At 41.0% G+C, this 20145-nt stretch overlaps 1 protein-coding gene across 1 annotated transcript; it reads right to left on the bottom strand.

The window, feature by feature from the left end:
• Nucleotides 1-311: 311 nt before the first annotated feature.
• On the bottom strand, nt 312-491 carry CTXND1 (cortexin domain containing 1; the record flags this gene model as incomplete). Its single annotated transcript, XM_084293081.1, has 1 exon — nt 312-491. The coding sequence occupies one exon, from the start codon at nt 489-491 to the stop codon at nt 312-314; it is 180 nt and encodes a 59-aa protein (XP_084149207.1).
• Nucleotides 492-20145: the final 19654 nt, after the last annotated feature.

Raw genomic sequence — 20145 nt, 5'->3', positions numbered from 1 at the left:
GAACAAAGCCCTGGATTTGTGGGAGATATTGAGGGCAAACTGTGCTACAGCAGAAGTCTGGAGAGTCTTGTGCTACTTGAGTTACAATGATCACTGTTTTCATTAAAATGTGTTGCTGCATAGTATTAACTGTGCTGTGAGAATGGCTTGCCAATATCCTGATCTGTTGAGCAAGAATCATCTGATCTACGTGCTCTTAAAGATATTGCAGTTGCCCTGCATGTCTGAAAATGGCTATTTGTGCTTGCCTTCCAGGTAGGGAAAGGTCTCCTGGATTGCAGCATTTTATGGCTCAGTCTAGTGAAGTCCTTTCAGTCATCGAGATGCTGCTCCTCCCAGGTAGACGTAGGGATGGCGCTGTACGGGTCCATGATGACTTTTGCACAGCGAATGATCATCACAATCAAGAAAAGGCAGAGGAAGACAAAACATGCTAGTGTCAGTCCCTTGTCCACATCAACATACACGGGTTCTGGGGTTGGTCCTTCCATTGCTTTTGTCGCTCCTCATCTGGGTTTATATTTGCTGCTAACATCATTGACCACCTGCAAAACAAACAGTGTTAGACACTGGTGAGTGCTGCCCTGAGCGTGGGGAACCTTGGGTACAACTGGAAACAATATCTGGAATATCTGTGTGTTCTTGGAGGGAAACAAACCTGCTGGGGATGTCATGCCTTGGCTAGCATAGCTGTGAGCAGGAGAACCCTAATCTCCATCTTCATTTAGCCCATGAATGTTTCTTGCTAAGACGCTAGACAATAGAAACAGGTGTTAAAAGAAAAAGGAACAGTGGTGAATGAACACTATCCACTTGAAATATCATCTCTTAAGAGGTCCAGACACTGTTCTCATCTCAGTTATTTCCTAGTCGTAAAAATATTTCCTCTCCTCTGTTAATGTGGAAGACCAGACAAATGGCAGAACAGACTGTTTCTATCCCAATTTTTCCCTCTGTCCAAACACTTCCTGTCTCTCACTGGCACAAAGCAAAGTGAAAATTATGCATACTTATTTTCCATAATGTTTAATCTCTGCTACTCATAGGTTCTTTAGGCAATCCATTACTTTTAGGAGCAATATCCTTTTAAGAGTGTGTTTTATCACCCAGAGAGCTATGGGTGATTATGTGATTCCTACATGGGTTATTTTATTTAATGCAGATGTGTGCATTGCTGAAGGTCTCTTCTGACCTCATCTGAATCCATAAGCAGAATCGATTCAGCAGAGGCACCTTTCTGCAGGGATGCTGCTGGGTAGTGTGTGAGCTGGTACCCCAGATTGCTTCAGTATCATGATGATGGGGAGAGGAATTGAGCTGACTCACAGAATAAGTCACTGCCCAGGGATGGGGAAACTCTTCCTGACATCCACCCCTGGTCAAGGTGGGGGGTAGAATTGTTGAGGGTTTCTACTGTAAAAGAGTAAGAACATGGAATGCCTCTTTAAAATAAACCACCATGTCTGTCGCATCAAAGCAAATAACCAATCTGAGAACCGATCCCTGTTTAATTTAGAGAAGAGAGATGGGAAGAGAAGATATTAAACCACAGGGGGAATTGGGTGGAACTTGGGTATCGGATGGTATAGTTGCTCTCTATAACTGCATTAATGCAGTGAGGAAATCCCAGGCACAGGCTCGGTCTACACAGCTAAGTTTGCCCAGCTCCATTTCCAGGGATGTGATGCTGCTGGCAGGGCTGTTTCAGTAGCAACTCACATCTGGCTGTAGCACTGTGTTCTTGTACCATCTTGCTGTGCCAGCTGTGGGTGTCCCAGCAGCTACCAAACTCTTATGCCCTGAGAATTTTTCCCAGGGTGAACTGAGGACCTTCTGTTTAAAAAAAAAAAAAAAAAATCACAGACTTGCTCTCATAATTTACTTCTTTTCAAGTTGTTTTCCAGTCTCGCCAGCTCCTATGAACAAGTATAATTCAGCTGGGCTCTCTAGTCTATTTTAAGCACAAGGATAGCAGATTTCTATTTCCTGAAAGCACAGAAATTACTGCAACAGCCAGTCCTGCAGCAGGGAGTTGAAAGATGCTGATGAGACAAAAGTGCATGAAACCAAGCAGATATTTTTATGCATTTACTGATCCGACCCTTAGGACAGACCAAGTTTAGGCTTACAAAGAAGTTTCTGGGGAGTGGGCTAAGATTTGTGATGCTCACCTGGCCTGACTAGAGGTCTTTAATAACAGAGAGGACTCTTACTGGTGTTGCTGGCATGAGTTGCCATAGGAGAAGATCCTGCTGCTGCTCCAGAAGACCCTGGAAGCCAAATTGGGTTGAAATCTATTGCAGGAGTCACCACCATTGGATATGAGTAGTTATTGTGATTCTGGGCTGTGTTTGAGGAAGAGTGGATTCAAGGAATGGATAAAAATTTCACAGATTTTCATTGAGGTTTGGGGGCTTCGAGGAATTTTGGTCACTGGTTGGTTAGGTGACTTCATAGTTTCCAGCAGAGTCTCCAGTGCTGAGAAAATAGCACTGATAATGAGAAAACAATTCTGCAGAGTCTTTTAGACCTATTTTGCTAACCAAGAGACCTTACATTATAACTTAAAACTTAATTAGTTAATTAGTAAAAGTAAAGACTTTGTCAGCAAGACTGAGTATTAAGTGTGGACACTTTCTTGTGGAGCAGAAGAAAAAATTTGTTAAACTACTAATGCAGTCTTGTTCTTTTCAGTACTCTTGTGAAGGTCCCACAGGAATGGATCTGATTCTTCCCTCTGACTTTCTGCCTGTTGTACCACGTGCTGTTATTTCACACTAAGTTAACTCAGAACTACCTGGAAATTTCCATCAGTAATAATCTTTGAAAAGTTGCATTTTCAATTAAATGTACCTTAAAAAAAATTACTTGGTGTTCTGAGCTCTCATTGGGAGATCCAACCCTCTGAATATCTTTTCAAAGGGCATCACAGTCTCATGGGAGATGTGGTTAAAGTGCTTCTTTCCTCATAGGACTGTCTGGATATTTCCTATGAAATACCTGAGCTATCATGCAGCCCCCTCTTCTACTGAAAGGAAAGGACATGCCAGGCAAAAAGCTTTAACTAGAGATCAGAGTGAAAGCATATGGCATCTGATCTGTAGTTTACGCATGAAATTAGTGACAGCTTGAGTATGATCTTTTTCAGGCTTAAGCTAATATATTTTGTCAAAATGTCAACATTTTCAGTGTTGTAAACTTGTGGTTAGACAAATTGTACGTCTTTCTGTTCTCCCCGTAAACATAAGGCTTCTATGATGTGGCTATTATTCTGCATTAAGTCAATAGAGATGGAAAACATATTTCTTGGGGCTGGCCAGAAGGGCCTGGCTTTGGGTCGATCTCACTCAGAGCTTGGCTGCTCACCCGGATCTGTCCGTGCAGCAGCACTGTGGGAGGGGAGGGCTTCCCCTGCAGACCCAGCCTGTCAGAGCAGTGCCAGTGTAATGTCCGTGCTCGAGTCGCATGGCAGATCAGTTGTCAGAAGGCATTTGGTGGTGTTCTGCACTGTTAGTTACTGCAATCCCATTTCAGCATGCTTGGCAGTGTAGGGACAGCCATTAGCACTGAGCAGGTCTAGGTACTGGCACGAGGTTGTGTCTGGGGCAGTTTGCTGTTTCCAAATTCATTTATTGCTGCTGGAACATACTGCTGCTCTAGATCAGGCCTCTGGGGATCAGACCAGCGAGAGAGGGACACCTACAAAGCAGTTATTTGCTCAGATGTCTTCACATCTTCACCAGGAATGGTTATCTTGAAACTGAGTCAGGCCCTGCCTGTACATCCCATTAGTGCTCTCAGCCACAGGGGATGTGCTGGGTGCATTAGCAGACCAGTTTTGCACGTGAAATCCATCAGGCCAGCATCGTTCTACTGAAAACAGTTCTTGCTCCTGCTGCAGACTAGTAGGCTGGATGCTTTGCTCTTATCACTACTGGTGATGCTGACAGCATACGTGTGGGGAGGGGAAAAGAAAAAAGATTAGCAGAAACAATTATTAATGTTCACACTTGACTGATCAAGTTTTCTCTGAAGAGCTGAATTTTAGAAAATGACTTTTTTCCAGGTTGTGAGTACCCAGCTGTAGAATAATATTTTTAATTTCTTCAGATTTGTTGAAAACCATTTGGTTTAATAAAAGCCATCAGATGAAGAGCAACCCCAGACTCAAATTTATTAAGCAGGTTAGCAGTCTTTCAAGTGTCTGCACCTCTGCAGATCCCAAGGTGTTTTGATATAATCTCTCTAAGAATAGATGGGCATCACAGATAACCACTTACAGAACTACTTTCTTGCATCTAGACAAGACCACCTATAAACTCTGGTGGCCTGATCCCAGCTCAAAGCCTTTGTTTGCAGTGACTCATGTAAGAAATTTCTGTCCCTGCAGCACCCCAGGGATGGAGATGTGCCAGCTTGTTGCAGTGGTCAGGGTAATTCAGTACCAAAAGTGCCTGTGTGCACCTGGCTCCATGTGGATTTCCTGGCCAGGACCAGGCACCTTTGCATCTCTTCAGACGGGTTGGCATCATCTGGTGTGGTGGCTCTCGCTCCCCCTGCCTCTTGTCTGACCACTGCTGCAGTTAGGAAATCCTGTGGTCCATGAGTTGTGTGGCATAACAGGCAGGGACTGTGGCCTGGGGATGAAGAACTCATGCAACTCAATGGAGAATCTGTCCCAAGCATTTGGTCTTCACCTTTGTTTCCTAGCACTTTTTGCATGGACTGCCACAGATAAGAGGATATATTCTTTTTTTTTTTTTAATGTTGGCATCCTCTTTTGTATGTCAGCTGTTACACCTTCTATATAATGCTCGTGCTGATTGGTGTGGCTGAATTTCATGTTCATTCATACCAAGGTAAAATACTTTCAAAGATGTTTTCTTTTCCCCAGACCTGAAAATCTTGGCACTGTCACTTTAAACACAAGCTAATAATGTACCATGTAGTGCAGAGCGCTTGTGTAGACTGTACCAGTTTTTACACTGGTTAATTATATTTCCACTCATCTCAACCCATAGAATACATTTCAAAACACTTCTTTAATATTCTCTGCTCTTTTCCCAAAACAATAAATGTGCAGAGGGAAGGGAAACTATGTAATTTCATACATGCAGGCAGATTCTTACCTTCCAGACCTGGGTAGAAAGCCTGTCACATTCCGGCATGGCAGCATTGTGGAGTTAAAATCCTTACTGTAGTCATATTTTAAAAGTTTTGTTAGTCAGTGTGGTTTCAGCTGCATTCAGGCTCCACTCAGGTTCACGTCCATCCAGACCTGGAAGCAGTTCTTGTCACCGGTGTGTTCTGGAAAAAAAAAAAAATCACAATTGCACATCACGCAGGATGTGGGCGTTAGAGTCATTAAGCAGTAGGGACTCACTTCAGTGACAGCCTGAGGCAATCATACAGTCAGATGCGAGGTGGGACTTTCTGGCAAAAATCACTGAACATTTATGATGTACAGAGAGCAATGTTTGAGCCCAAAGTAACATTTCTTAAGCAACACCCATGCTTTTAATCCATAGTGAAAGATGAACCAGATCTGAATTGATACTGCTACTTGAGTCTGCCTCTTTAGTTGTTTTTCTTTAAAAATGGTCAGAATCTAAGTGAAACGTTTCAATAACTTAATATGGTTAATCTGAGCTGATACAGCAACACTTTAAGAACAGTGAATTTGATCTTTCAGTCTGATTGGGGATGGTATTTTTTACACACAATAATTTCAACCAGAAAAAAATTAAAAGTTGTTGGGTGACAAACACATTTCCCCACCCAGTTTTGCTAACTGAAGTTTCTGGTACTATTTGGAGCAGACAGTTGTAGGACAAGACATCTGTCAAAGCTGTAAGAGAGGAGGTAGTGGTAATTAAAACTGAAGCAGTAACAGTGCCTGATTGTCTTCAAGATGCCTACAGAGATGGTGAGACTGAGGTGCTGGTGTGGAAAAACTGTGAGAGTTAGGATGTGAAGGCTGGAGAGAAGAATGAGCCAAAAATGACCCCAAACCCCAGGTGAAGGAAGCCGAAATGCTGTTTCAGGGATGTATTTTGTGTGTGTCAAATGAACTTGCCTTCAGTTTGAAGTTCAAATCTATAAAAGAGGAGTCTGGACACTTAATCATACTCTAATGTTCTTAACAATCTAGTTTCGATTAAAAACTCACTGCCTCTGAGCACAAAGTGAAATGCTGTAGATTGATATAGACAGATGGGCTTCTTTCTATATCCAGAGAGCAATAAGATAACCACTACCTTCATTTAAAAATTAATTGTCCATTTATACTTACAGTTCTTTCAGCAGAAAATCAATACTTTATTTCAGTAACTCTGGCTTCTATGAGCATGACTTCTTCTACGTACCTGTAGCACACAGGTTTAAACTATTTTTTAACCCACTATTTGTTGGGTTTAAAACATTTGTTTTTTTATTTATTGTTTTACGTACTGACTTCAGGTCTTTACACTCAGCTTAGTTTATGCAAGCTCATTCAATCTAGCCACCTTGGTTATGGTCAGGCAATAAATAATCTTCCCTCAATAAACTTGCTTTTAGCCAGTCATAAATTACTTGATGTCAGTACACCCTCTGAAGACTAAAGACATCATTTACGGGTGCCCAAAAAGTTGAAAACAAATAAACACATAAATCAATCCGAAGAAAGTGTTAAAAATTACTGTTGCACAAATGTTTCCTTCTGGCATAACCCCGTGGTAAGTGTAACATTAATCTTCATTGAGAAGAAGATGCAACATACACTTAAAATAACTGTGGGCTGCTTATAATTTCAGAGCATCCTAAATCAAATAATGATTTCTCACTTGAGGAGCATGCGGTATTGTTAGCCAAAGAAGAAGAGAAATACTTGGGACGGAGTGGCTTCTTAGGGCTATTGAGCTAAATGATGGAGAGTTGGCCTCTGGAGAGAAAAGCTTCTCAAGTCTTCTAAAGTTCAGTTGGTGTGGATAATCCTTGATTAAACTTTGCTAAAGTGAGATCCTGAGAACATTTAGGAAGCTTTATAAGACTGGAACTCTTAGTTCAGAGGTAAAAGCAGGGCAGAATCAAGGGTGCACCTTAGGGATTGTTGGCTACCGAGCATATTGCTAGGAAGAGCTAGGACTTGAGCAATGTACACTAGCTAAACTAAGGCAGGTAGGCCAGGGCTGATGTTATGAAGTGTTTTTCTATTAGCTGTTATACAATCCATGAGAGAGCACTGGATCCCCAGTTCAGAGGATTGTTTTTTTGTTTTGGTTGGTTGGTTTTTTATATCTCACTAGTACTGTCTTCAGCTGGCCAGCCTCTGAGCGATGTGTGAGCCAATAGTCCAGCTGTTTTCCAAAAGGAAAGCAGACAGGACCCCTTCTTTGGTTCCCCATTTGTGTTTCTGCCATGGGTGTGGGAGAGCTGCTTTGATTTTGCAACATAGTTTGCCCATCCTTGTTCTTGAAGTACTCAGTTCCACCCAGGAGGGCTGTTGGGAGCATTCATCAGGCATTGAAAATCCTTTAGTAGATGATTCGAAGCAATGCCTATGACATGTAAAGTTTAGATGGGCTCAAAAAGCAATGCCTGTCTGCAGCAAGTCCATCCTTCATTCAGCATGTGTTTTGATAAGGAGTCTGAGGCTGCTTTTCTCATCACTCAGTGGTATGATGCACAGTGTGTGCATCCTCTCTAATCATGGTGAGTGGCAAACAGAGAAGTTGTAGAGAAACAAATGGATTTGGCCTTTAAGCCAAGGCTTGTAAGGTCTGAATAGATATTATGTGAACACAGTTTAATGGACTATATGCTGTTTAAACATCATGCTGTTTAAATCGTATGGACAGAGACAAACATGCCTGTTGTTCTTGTCAGTTATTTTATAAATTAAACTGTGGTTGTTCCCCAGGAGAATCATAAGAATAGCCACGTGGATATTTTTCATTGCAGCAAAGCTGACAGGGAGGGAAAAGGAGAAGCATTGCTTTTTTCCACTCTTTTTGCTTGAATGTTCATTTACCTTGTGGTGGAGATGTGCAGTGTTCTCTAACTTGCAGAATATTTCTCAGGCATCTTTTGACCTTTCATCTTCAGAAGCAACATGCCTGGCTCAGACTGAGGCAGCATAAATATTTTGATATGAGGAAAAGTACTGTGGACGAAAGCTTAGAAAAATAACTGGGTTACATATGTATAACTGCCACTGATATTGGCATGACGGAATCACGTAGCTCTGCTTCTTTGCTGAACAGCTTATTTAATATGAAAAGCTAAATTCCCACTGATGAAAGAAACTCCTGGTTCAGGAAGGCATTCATTTAACAATACACACTCAAAACTGAGTTATAGCTATCTTTGCTATAGGAAAAGATAGGAGTTCTGTGTATGCAAGTACTCATCAGTCCAAATATATGATTAAAAGGATTCTGAATCAATTTTCTCAGATACTTAGAAATTTGAGGGGATATGATTAAAAAATAAGTATAGGAATGAACAGAGCTTAAAGTCCAAAGTTCTGTGTTCTGGTTGAAAACAAAACAAAATTATAGAGCTTTACACTGGGCTCCCACGAAAGATACTGCTCTTATCTGTTCCTTTTTAGAACTGCTTAAGTCCACAGAAGACAAATTACTGTGATATTTCTGTTCTTGTGGTGATATCAGAGGCACAATGCCAGCTGAAATACGTATTATCTTAAACTGGAGAAAAAAAAAGAAAAAAAGGTTTTGCAAAGGAAACTTAAAGTCACTCTTTAAGTATTTTAGGAATAAGCTATGGAACTTAGAGATGCTCCTGATAGTAATACAGATCTGACTGCAAATCAGGAAATGTTGTTATACATTTTTCAGCATGTGTTGCCAGGTCACTGAACAAAAATTGACCTACAGAAGAAACTGTCCAAAAACCAGAAATTTCTTGAGTAAGGAGAAAATATCTCTAAGGAGAAGCCTTGGAAAACACTGGCAAAAACAGCCCTACTTAAACAGATTTATCTCTTTTCACTGGTATGAGGAATTGGAGAAAACAATCCCAGGATCTGAAACAAGAAGGTAGGGCCCCAGGTGTTCTGAGGAGAGTTTGGGTTAGGGCTGGTTCAGGAGCAGAGCTCAGTGCTATGGGAGGCATCAAGAAGCTCGGTGTTACGGTCTCCAGCTGGAAAGGCAGACTTGTTGCAGCATGTCAGCCAATTCTTGTTATAATTTGCCAACAGGAAAATTAGTAATATTACTAGTTTTTCCCTGTTTTCTCTTCTCAAGAGAACTCTTTTAAATACTGGGAGATTGAGTATTGGCTCATTTTTGGAGGTGCTGAGTGCCTGGAGCACCCTCTGGAATCAGTGCGAGCAAACAGTTCAACATCCCAATCTCCCACTTTTCAGCCCCCTTTTTTGTACAGTTCTGTCCGTGAATACTGCACAAAAGCTTTCTGATGAGGATCCAGTTGGCATCCAGATAGATTATTTTTTCAACTGTCTCCCAGTGGGGATGGATTGCCTTTTCCTTCAGAGAGGCCAGATGATTTTTATTACAAATGAACCAAAACCTTGAGGCAGGACATGCATTACATTTCCATGGCAGCGCTGGCAGGAGTGGAAGATCCTGATAAGAGTTTAAGGATAATTGAACTCTAGTCTCCAGCAGGTACATGACAAATATAGCAGCTTCCAAATTCTGTGCGTCACTGAGCGAGGCTGGGTTAGAGGATAAATGGGCTATTGCTTAGGAGAGCGAGGATCAGTCAGGGTCCTGAGCCTGTCCCAGCTGTTTATGGTCTCTGTCTGTTGTCCTTCATGGGACGTGTGGGCTGTATCCGTGCTAGTAAATCAAATGTGCCCAAAACTGTTTTTCAGCATTGAGGCTGGCTGGCAAAGGGCAGATCATGTAAATATTGTTAAAGTTACTTGACTTCTGAGACAGGTCATTATGTTAATGGGGTTACACAGCAAAAGGAAAACAAACTTCTACACTTTCAGTATCTTTTAGTTGCAGAGCATGTTTGAGTTGTGCCAGTTGGATGGGAATAGAATACAGTTTGTATTAAATCAAAGACAGAGCAGTCAAAAATGATCCCTGAGAATGGTAAAGCAATTAGGCATTTTCTGAATGGCCTTTGGTGGCATGAGGTGGGCAGAATATCGATTTAGTGCCCACCAGAACAGAACAAATGGACACTGAAGACTGGCTGGGTGGTGTGAAGCTACACAATGAGTCTGCTGTTCATGCCTGTTTCTGGGACATGCTCCACTGATCACCTCAACGCCCACAGCCCTCAAGCACTCAAATCCCTGTGGGCTGCTGCAAGCTAGGCAGGGATATAGCTTCCCTGAAGCCGCTCTGACCTCTGCTAGTGATGGCTTTGGCCACAGCTTTGTGCTTGGTGTTTTTGGGGATGGTTAATGCCAACTCCCTGCTTCCCTCTCATCCAAACCTATACTGGTGGCATTACCAAGTGCAGCCCATGGCCTGAGTGTTATCCTGTGTTTCTGCTTTCCTTTTCCTGATTACACTCTCTCCAAATACACGTGCAGCCATTTCATCAAATCGAGAAAGATCTTTTCCTCAGCTGGAAGCTCATTGACTATTCTGTAAGACTTGTAGTCAGAGGCACTCTTTAATTAAGATTGTACCAAAGGAGCTTTGATTCAAGCCATGTATTACAGCCTGATGTTGTTTTCTTTGTCACTTCACTAGGTTATTGGAAATGTAGTCCTTGATTAAAAAGATTGTGTGCAATTACATTCCATCTCCACATCTTCAGCTACATCAGTAGCTTGTCAGTGGGTCATTGGGAATCAGATTGCCAGAACCTTTGTACCTGTTCAATTTATAACAGGTTTTCTGGCACAGCATCTGACAGTGCTATGCAGCCAATACCTTATTAATGCGCCATTAGCCACAAGGAACATTTTCAAAGCGAACCTAATGTACAGCGAGCAACAAGGGCTTGCCTGAACTGACTCAGCAGTTTGAAGGTCTTTTTGCAGGGCTCACACTAACTTCTGAATGTGCTTGAATGTCTCAGAACTAATGCTGGTGAAAACTTGCTTCCGTCCACCTTCCTTATTTTGGTTTCTGGTGGGCTGAGATCATAATTTGAAAGCAAGTTAGTGGGCTAAGGAATAAACACCTTCCATCAAGGACTTCTCTTTAAACACTTAAAATGGTCAAAGGGATCAGGGATTATCAGCTGCTTTGCAAGTCCCTGGAGAAGATGGGACTATTCTGTTTAGGAAGGTTTTTAAAAGGTTTTAAAATTATATTAAAGGTTTTTCAGAACTCTGTGATCCAGCTTCGGTTTTAGTCTCTATCCTTAAGTAATATAGCACTAATACTTCTAAAACCAGGCACTGTTCTTTGCTTCTAGGTTACCTATCTGTTTTTATGCACATATACAGCACAATATTGAGATTCCTCAAAAGCTTTTCATGCATGAAAGGGAGCTTAGCTCAAACAGCTCCATCCCCCAAATGATAAGGTGAGATGTGTACCAGTGGGTCTCCGCTAGCCCCCTGACTGGTGTTTGCCCATTTATTGTCACAGGCCCATTTCACATCTGTGCTCTTGGAGGTTTGTTTAATTGAAAGTGCAGGCAGTAGGGGCTAGTTGCAGAACATGACTTTTGGACAGAAACAACCATGTATCTAACTGATAGACATTACATCCCCAAATCAGTACGTCCTGAGAAAGATACAATTACCTTTCTCTGATCCCCATCTCTCCAGGCGTGGAACTCAGTACAGAGCATCCAGCCAAGGATCTTTTAAATGCTGCAGGGACCAAGTTTTGATGATACCATTAGGATTAACTAAATTTTCCTGCCTTGTTTGGTGTACTTCCATGCTAAGTTCCGTGCTAGGGTAGGAGCCAACTGGACTGCAGTCATTTCTCATTTACAAAACTAGCTTTTTTCTAAGGCAAATTTTAATATGTGCAAATACAGATCTGAAATTGGTTTTGGATGAGCTGTTCTTTCCTTCCCCTTGGATTGTTTTCCCTGCAAGGTTTTCTAGATGATCCCAGCACTGTGCATTTTGGTAAGGAATGACTCCAGATCTCCCACAGTTTCAATATGCACCAGCTGAGTCCAGGAGCATCTGGAAGGACAGCAAACTGGCCCAAAAACAGTGCCAGCTTTTCAGTTGCTCAGCTGCAGTTCTGCCTGGTGTTATTCTATCAGTGCCGAGTTCAGAAGTGACTCCTATTCTTGTGTCAGGCACACTCAGTGTTCCTAAAATGGGGTTTTGACTGAGGAGGGGCAAGAGTCAAGTGCAGGAAAGAGCCTTCGTAACTCCATCATAGTTCAACATAAGTCTTCTCTTAGGAGGTGAACAAGGGCAACTGGTTCTTATCAGTTTTGCAGTATTTCTGACAGTACCTGCTTTATAAAAATAATAAAATTCATGATCTTCTCCCCTGTCACTGCAGATTAATGTAAAGAATTATCAGATTCCAATGTCTGGGGGAAAAATTATTTTATCTTTACTAAAAAGCTGTGATTTTTATCTACTTTTGTTCTGCATTAATAAAAAAAAAAATGAGACCCCTGCAAACGATGCTGAAGAACAGGGGAGAGAATAGGCAGACCTCAGACTATCTGTAAGGGGTGGATAGGTGTAATAAGAACACTCTGAGAATGTGTCTATGTTCACAATTACCATCCAAAGGCAACTATTAATAACTAAAGCTAATATATTAAGCAAGATACAAGGAAGCTCCCTGAATATCAGAAACCTCCACCATTGCACCATGGTTTTTAATTCAATGCTGTGCTTTCTATTTGAGCCTGCTCTGCAAACTGAACTTTGCAAACTGAGATTTAGCCAAACGTTCTCTATTTGTTTATGTGACTACCCAAACTGCACCCATGGCTTTTCAGGGACTATGGGGAGACAGCAATGGAAAATAGCCTCAGACTGCCATAAAAATTAGTTTTTGTATACACCAAGCCTCAGAGTAGGAAAGATATATGTTGGATTCTTGCTCAAGAAGACTGAGCATGGGAAAGAGGGTAGAGAACCTGCTCATAAGCATTCTGATGCATGTAAAGTTACCAAGGTCAGTCATCCTGTACTGATATGCTAGGTAAATAATGGGACTCATATGTTAAAGCTGCTCAGGGCATCTTTCCTGGGTTGAATGAACATTGTAACTGCAAACCTTTCAAAAGCAGAGAGATGTACAGCACTAAGCTAGAAAATAAGACTTTATGGGCATGCTAAAATATAATCTGCACATCGCACCCTTCTTTGAATGACTCTTCCCTAGCAGAGAATAATGTTTGGCTTGCATTTACTTGACTGTGAGCACCCTTGAATTATATTAGTTCTGTAAACACTGGGCTAGTAGTGGGCAGGTTGATTTCTAGAGAAATTCTCTTTCTAATAAAATGCCTCATAAAAACTGCATTGACTTCAGACAGGTTGTGGGCAGATAGAAACTTCTTATTGCTTTGCTTTAACTTAGTATTTTTGGATTTACCTGTGCTTGACAAATAGCATCTTTCTGTCAAGTGTCACTCACAAGCAGGAAAATTAAGGGCAATTATTTTCTGAGGCATATGGCAGTGATCAGGTATTACTCACATGGACACCTGGTCAGTGAGGTTTGAGGAAAGGGAGGCTCAATGTGATATTCAGCGTGACTAAAGCCTGTGTCTCCAAGATGCTTATCTGAAATCAGTGGGCCATAAAGGCTGACAGCCTACACTTGGCATTTCCCATATTATGCAGTGATGTGACAAGCACCATTTCCAAAGCCTCCATAAAACCTAAGGTGGGTCTGAAAGCTAAGCAGTTTCAGTAAACACTGCTGAACTTTGTCTTTGGGGAAAGCCTTTCTGCCAGAAAGGATGCTCTAACTGGAACACTGCATTCCCAAAACAAATTCCCCTTGGTATCACCTCCCCTCACCTGCCAACTAATAAAACTCTTTTCCTTGAAAATGAAGTCCAAGCGGAGTTTTGACTTTGCAAAAAGAAATGCCAGTAATCATCTGAGAGCCAGTCCTACTGATATGCAGTTTTTAGTAGGAAGTGTTGGCAAGCTACAGTAACAGCATAAAACCCTAAGGTAGGTAGCAACTTTGACAACAAAGAACGATGTTCAAACTGTCCCCTCAGCATCTACTGGAAGAGTAGTTTGAAGTGACAACTCTTCATAGTGGCCTCAAGTCCCAGTAGGCTGTTCTTTCCCAACTTACAACCTCTCTAAGCCTAGGGAGTAGCCTACTGAATGCCACACTCTTTGTTTTGTTTTTTTTTTTTTTTTTTTTTTTTAGTGACCTACTGCAGTGGATAGCAATTAAAGCATTTGCCAAGCTTCTAATGAATATAACCTTGAAGCTATATTAGCAATCTAATGGTGAAACATAGCTGGCCTATCTGTATATCTCCATCAAATGACAATACAAGTGTAGTGTTTAGGAACAAATACAGATTTGCTTGGAAGAAATCTGGGACCTCCTTACTACGTACCACTCTGGTACATGTATCAGCTAGCTTATCAGCTGGGAATCCCCTCACCTTTCTGCCTAAGGTCTACTGACATCACTAATTATGATAGCAAGCTCCTTGCATTACTGTCATGTAGTTAGCTTTTGTTTGCTGTTTTGTCCTAAATTTCAGATGTGGCTTGTTGGTTGCTGAAACTATGTATGGAGACATTTCAATTGCTGAGGTGATCTTAGAGCATAAATTGCTCCTCCTGCAAATTTGCTTCTTGCAGTGAAAGTGTGATCATTTGCTATTTATTTATGTTTAGAAAAACTCCTTCACAGTGCACTTCTATGTTCACCTTTGTTGCTCTCCCCCCAGTCTGTTGGATAGCTCACAATTTCAAGAATCTGCTCTGCTATAGGAAGTGACTTTAAAAGCTGGTTTCCTTCCCCCTCCCTCTCCCCCATTTATTTTTTTAATGTTAATATATACTTTTTAAGCCTCAGAAGCTTTTCTAGCCCTGCAAAGCTTAGCCTGGGAACTGGATCTAGGTTCTTTTCTACCTCATGAATCACCACCCTGAGAGTGAACTTGGAACAGGCTGAGAATTCAAGAGCCAGGAGCCATTCCCACTCCCACCACACACCCTGGCCTTACAGACGGCAGTGCCGCACTGCTACAGGATACAAAAAGCTTACTGAATCTGCTTGTCAGTGAGCAGCTGGGACTTTGAATGCAGATGAGAAGTAGGCTCAATCCACTTGAGTATAAAGGGATCAGTAGAGAATGAACATTATTTTCCTGTCCATAATTGAATTTTAAATGCATAAGACTACAGTAACTATACACTAAAGGGTCCAACTGTTATTAATTGATTAAAATAGATTCTGAAAACAGTTTCTATTAAGGACTTAGCACAATGCTGTAGCACGGAATCAGGATGGGTTTGCAGTTAACTGGCTCTCTTCACTGGGTCAAGCAGTATGGAACAGAAGTGGTTTTTCACAAGTCAGGTATTGTCACTCAGTACTGACAGTCACCTGCCTCTGCCCTGATAAACTCAACCATGGGGCAACAGCAACATATCTGGGGCCTTTAGAATCAAAACCCAACTTTTTCCCCTGTGAGCAGAAGGAATGTTTTCCAGTGCTTGTATAAAGTTAAGCTGCTAGAAAGAGGTACAGGGTAGAGGTCAGATGTGAGTTGAGAGTACTTGTACCCTGCTGCTTTTCCTTTTTCTTTTCCCTCTACTACAATGTCAAATCTCTGGTACAACAGTCAGTGTTTCCCCTCAGTCAGAAAGGTTAAAAAACTTCCCCCATAATAGCCCAGGGCAGGTTTGGTAGTGACCACAAGGGTAATTATATTGGCAAACTTCAGGGGGCCTGGTGGAAAGAGAAAAATGACAGATAGTTTTAGAAGGACAGGTGGAAAAATCGTTTATGCTAAGTCAGTAGTATGAGGAAGGCTAAATCCAAATGTATCATCATAAGCAGCTCATTGCATTACAGAAGCACGTAGACAGGAATTGAGATTTTCTTCTGTGGGATCTTCAAACCTGGGACTCCAGCTGTTCTGATAAAAGGTTGGCTTATATGTCATTTGTCAGATATGGCCAAAAAAAGAAGTTAATATCTCACCTGTAAGATGAGACGGTAAAATCAAGACTGTTTTCTCTGCCTACGCATGGAAAATTCTAGGAAAAGTAGTTTTCTGTAGGCTCCTAGAATGAAAATATTATTTATCTTACCCTTGTCTAGAATGAAGGCTTTTGTTCTCTAGCCAAAGAATAAGAAGTGTACTTCTGAAGTACCTTGAAATTGGCTGTAGTACAGGTAGCTCAGCATTAATAAATGAAAAAAAAAATAATATTACAATAATTTCTGCAATACCAGCTTGGTGTTTTATCTCATCACCTTTAAGCAGACTAAATAAAGCATTGCCTTAAATAATTTTCCATGAAGTAGCATGGCAACTGCTCCAGTTTACTGGCATTCATGCAGACAACAGAATCCTGGCAAAATTTTAGCATACACATTTGAAAGGCAGCAACTCTGGGTTTTGTCTTTTAATTGCAGAGCATTAAATCATACAATCTGTCTAGGTCTAGGCTCTCTGTCTGGGCCATGTCTTATGTTAACCTGTTGTCAAAATAAATTTGATTTGTAACCATACAAAAGTCAGGGCGATAGTTTAATTTTAGGTGGTTTCTCTGAACTATTCGGGAACAATTTTTTCATGTAAGGGCTCCAGTAAATGCATAACAATAATATGCCCTTATGGCAGCCCCGAAAAGTGAAGCACAAGGCCAACATACCTAATTGCACTTAGGTTTTTAAATCCTAAATTCTCATTGACTTTAATGAGAACAGAGGTGCTCAGGCACAATTTAGGAGCCAATCTATTCCTATGCCTTTGACTTTTACCTAAGTCCAAATAATACTGTCAGACTTCAATGCAGCCTCTAAGTATTTGCTTGTTTTACTGGATGACACCTAGACTAGTCCGTACGCTGCAGTCTTTGTACTGGATCCAGTACTTCTCTTTCCAATCTCCACCTCCACCGTTGAATAGCAAAGCAGAAAATTGAAGCATTGCAGGAAACTTCCAACTTTAAAAATTAATACGTTTATCTGAAGTCTTCTCTGGAATTCAAATGACTTCCTCATATCTCAAGAAACAGTAGCTATCTTTCCTGTAGGTCAGTGTGTACACATTAATTTAAATCCATGCGACAAGGGGTATCAGATTGAGCTGAAAATATATAAATCATAAATTCACACTGACAAGGCACTTTTTGAAAAAAAAAAAACAAAAACAAAAAACAAAAAACAACAAACTAGAAATAGATGCTTAGTAAATTTATACAAAGCCTTTGACATCATCAGTGCTTTAGAATAACATTCAAACAGCTGGTAAAATGGAAGTTTGTCATCCTTTGTATTACATGGAAGGAAGGTCAGACTAATTAATTAAGCAAATATAGAGAAAGCCTGACCTAGCAGTCATTAGAAACTAAAATCAATGGGAATTTGTCTTGCAGAACAAAAACATTACTGCTTACAAAACCATTAAAGAACTCTGGACTTGGACCAAGTAGACAGAAATCTTTTTGGAAGGCTTTTCTTCCTAGAACAGGAATTTTTCCTAACTCTTTTAAAGAGCATTTCATTTACAAATATTGGACTTTTCCATTTCGTAACTGAAGAGTAAATCCTACCCCACACTTACTGAGACTGCAGCCTCATTTAGCCATTTAAGTAGTATTTGCCCCAAACAATAGCTATTTTTTCAGTGCCTTATCACATGTCTACGAAAGCAAAATTTTATGTATCAAAATGAAACCTCTAACCTGTTCTAACAAGTAGATTCATGTTCCATTTTAAGTTTCTAAGTGTAGTAACATTAATAAATGACAAAAACAGCCTTAGCTCTTAGGATCAGCCTAAACTCTTGAATGGCAGATCTGTCGTTGTCAAGACTCAGCAGACAGTACAAGCAGACCCCTGGGAATCATCCTTTAAAAACCTGGAGTTCCATAATCATATTTTGAAGGTATACAGTAAGTAAAAACAATAACAATGGATTTGCATATTGATTGTCAGCCTTATTCTGTATCTCTGACATGTAACTTCCAGTTTCAATCTCGTAGGATCTTGTCTATAGTGCCTCTGAACTGCTTTCAAGAATGGTAGCAGTCATCTCCATGCTGCTGTAAGAGTACCGCATCTCTGTTACTGTTCATTGTATTGCATCCTGCTTCTAGATCAGTGAAGGATCCTTCTCATTTTACTTACCAGGACACAATATTGCTAGCTGTTGTTGGATGGTTTGAGTTCTCCTCTTTTAAGAAGAGAAAGTATTTAGTTCTCAAATTCATTTGTTTATACGCTAAAATTTGCAGGATTATTTTTAGATAGTGTGCCAAATGCTGCACAGATAATACAATAACAGATACAGTTTAGGAGTGTTCCAGTGGAAGCACTGTATATTAACTGGAAGTAAAAACATGGTAGATCCTCATGGCTTCCAGTACTGATGTGGTTTGGCTACAGAGAAATTCACCTTCCACAGCACTATGTGTTTTGGTATGTTTCCTATGCATTCTGCTTCAGTAGTTCATTTTCTGTTATTCTGATTTTATGCAAGAATAAAACTATGGTAACATGGCATTATACAGACTTCATAACCTCAAGGAATTATTTGGGACACAGTGAACTAGGCATAATTCTGTTCTCATCTATCCCCATAAACAGCAAAGTCCATAAATCATCTTCCATCTAGTTTGACATACAGTGGCAGTCAGGAAAATGTTATGCAGAGCTCTCCATCTTGCAAATGTAGGCTGTGGTGCCAGTTAATACAGCAATGCTAAGGCTTGCTTCCAGGCAGCAAGCAGGGAAGCCACAAGAGTAAATACTCTTGACTTCTCTTTCCTTTCCTATTTTTCTCTGTATACAAAACAACAACAACAAAACAATGCCAGCACATATCACAAAGAGCATGCATCTATGGATTGACCTTTACTTTAGAAATGTCCTTTTCCACATCTCTCACACTCTGAGCTTGGTGAATTTTATTAAATCCTGTTTTAAAATATGTTAAAACTGAGCTCTGTAGGACTAAATAGCTTCACTTTTAAAAAGAAAGTTTCTCTTTATGGGTTTGACTTTTACCTAAGTGATTCTCCGTTCTACCTGGAAATATTTACTGGTATACGAAGCGTCTAAAAATGTAGTGTTCTGACCTTGTAAGGATTTATGATTACTTTGCACACATGTAGATGGCAAGCTGAGAGCTGGCAAACAGGGACTTTGATGGGCTCTGTAGACAAACCCATAGACTGAAGTCTTCAGTGGTGGCCTTAAATTTCTTGCCTTACCACAGACTGACCTGATGAGTGTATCTCTGCAGAGAGACGTATCTTCTCTGGTCCTTGGTCCTGTGCTTCAGCAGCACAAGCTTTTGCTCTCCTGCTACCATGAGCTCTCCAATTGTATCTCATTTGCAATGCACAGTGAAACAAATTGCCTCCCCTTCCAACACTCAAACTTTAAACCACGAACTATAATGTTTAGCTGTTAATAAGGCAAATGAGGTGAGAAGTGTTGTGTATCGTTGCAATGTGGATGTCATTCAGAAATGCTGATGCATATTAATGTACTTTGATGTCATTTAATGAATAATAGATGTATTTGTTATTGCTATGCCACTCAAGCAGGGAAAACAACATCAGCCTGCAAGGAAATATGTCAGGAACCACTATTAGACAAACAAAAAATGTTTATACATATTTCCTCATGCTGTATAAAAATGCAGATGGTGTAGAAGAGGAGAGGGGAGCTGACAATTGTGTGGCCAAGTACACAGGACCTGGCACCAGAGCTATTTCCAGCCCGATTTGCTGAGGGGCACCTTGGCTTCATGTCAGTTATGTGGGGCCTCGGGTAGGCCAACCTGTTTGCCACAGGTTGTACTCATGGTCCCCAGCCGGCCAGGAGCTTTTATCTGAGCCCTAAAGCCTGGAGAGCCCTGAGGGAGCCTGAATTTCCCAGGGTCCTGCCCTGTCAGGGGGTGGGTGGCCTGATGGCAGCCACAGCCTGCTCAGGCCTGCAAGGCAAAGCCCCATGTCGCCATGAGGAATGGTGCCTGCAGGCAGGCCTGGCCTTGCTGCAGCCTGCTAACCTGATTTAAAACCTCTTTTTTTTTTTTTTTTTTTTT

The sequence above is a fragment of the Netta rufina genome (genome assembly GCF_964035555.1).
Source record: "Netta rufina genome assembly, chromosome: 11".
Lineage (NCBI taxonomy): Eukaryota > Metazoa > Chordata > Aves > Anseriformes > Anatidae > Netta > Netta rufina.
Note: the sequence above shows the minus strand (reverse complement) of the source record. Positions and strands in the feature narration are given on the sequence as shown.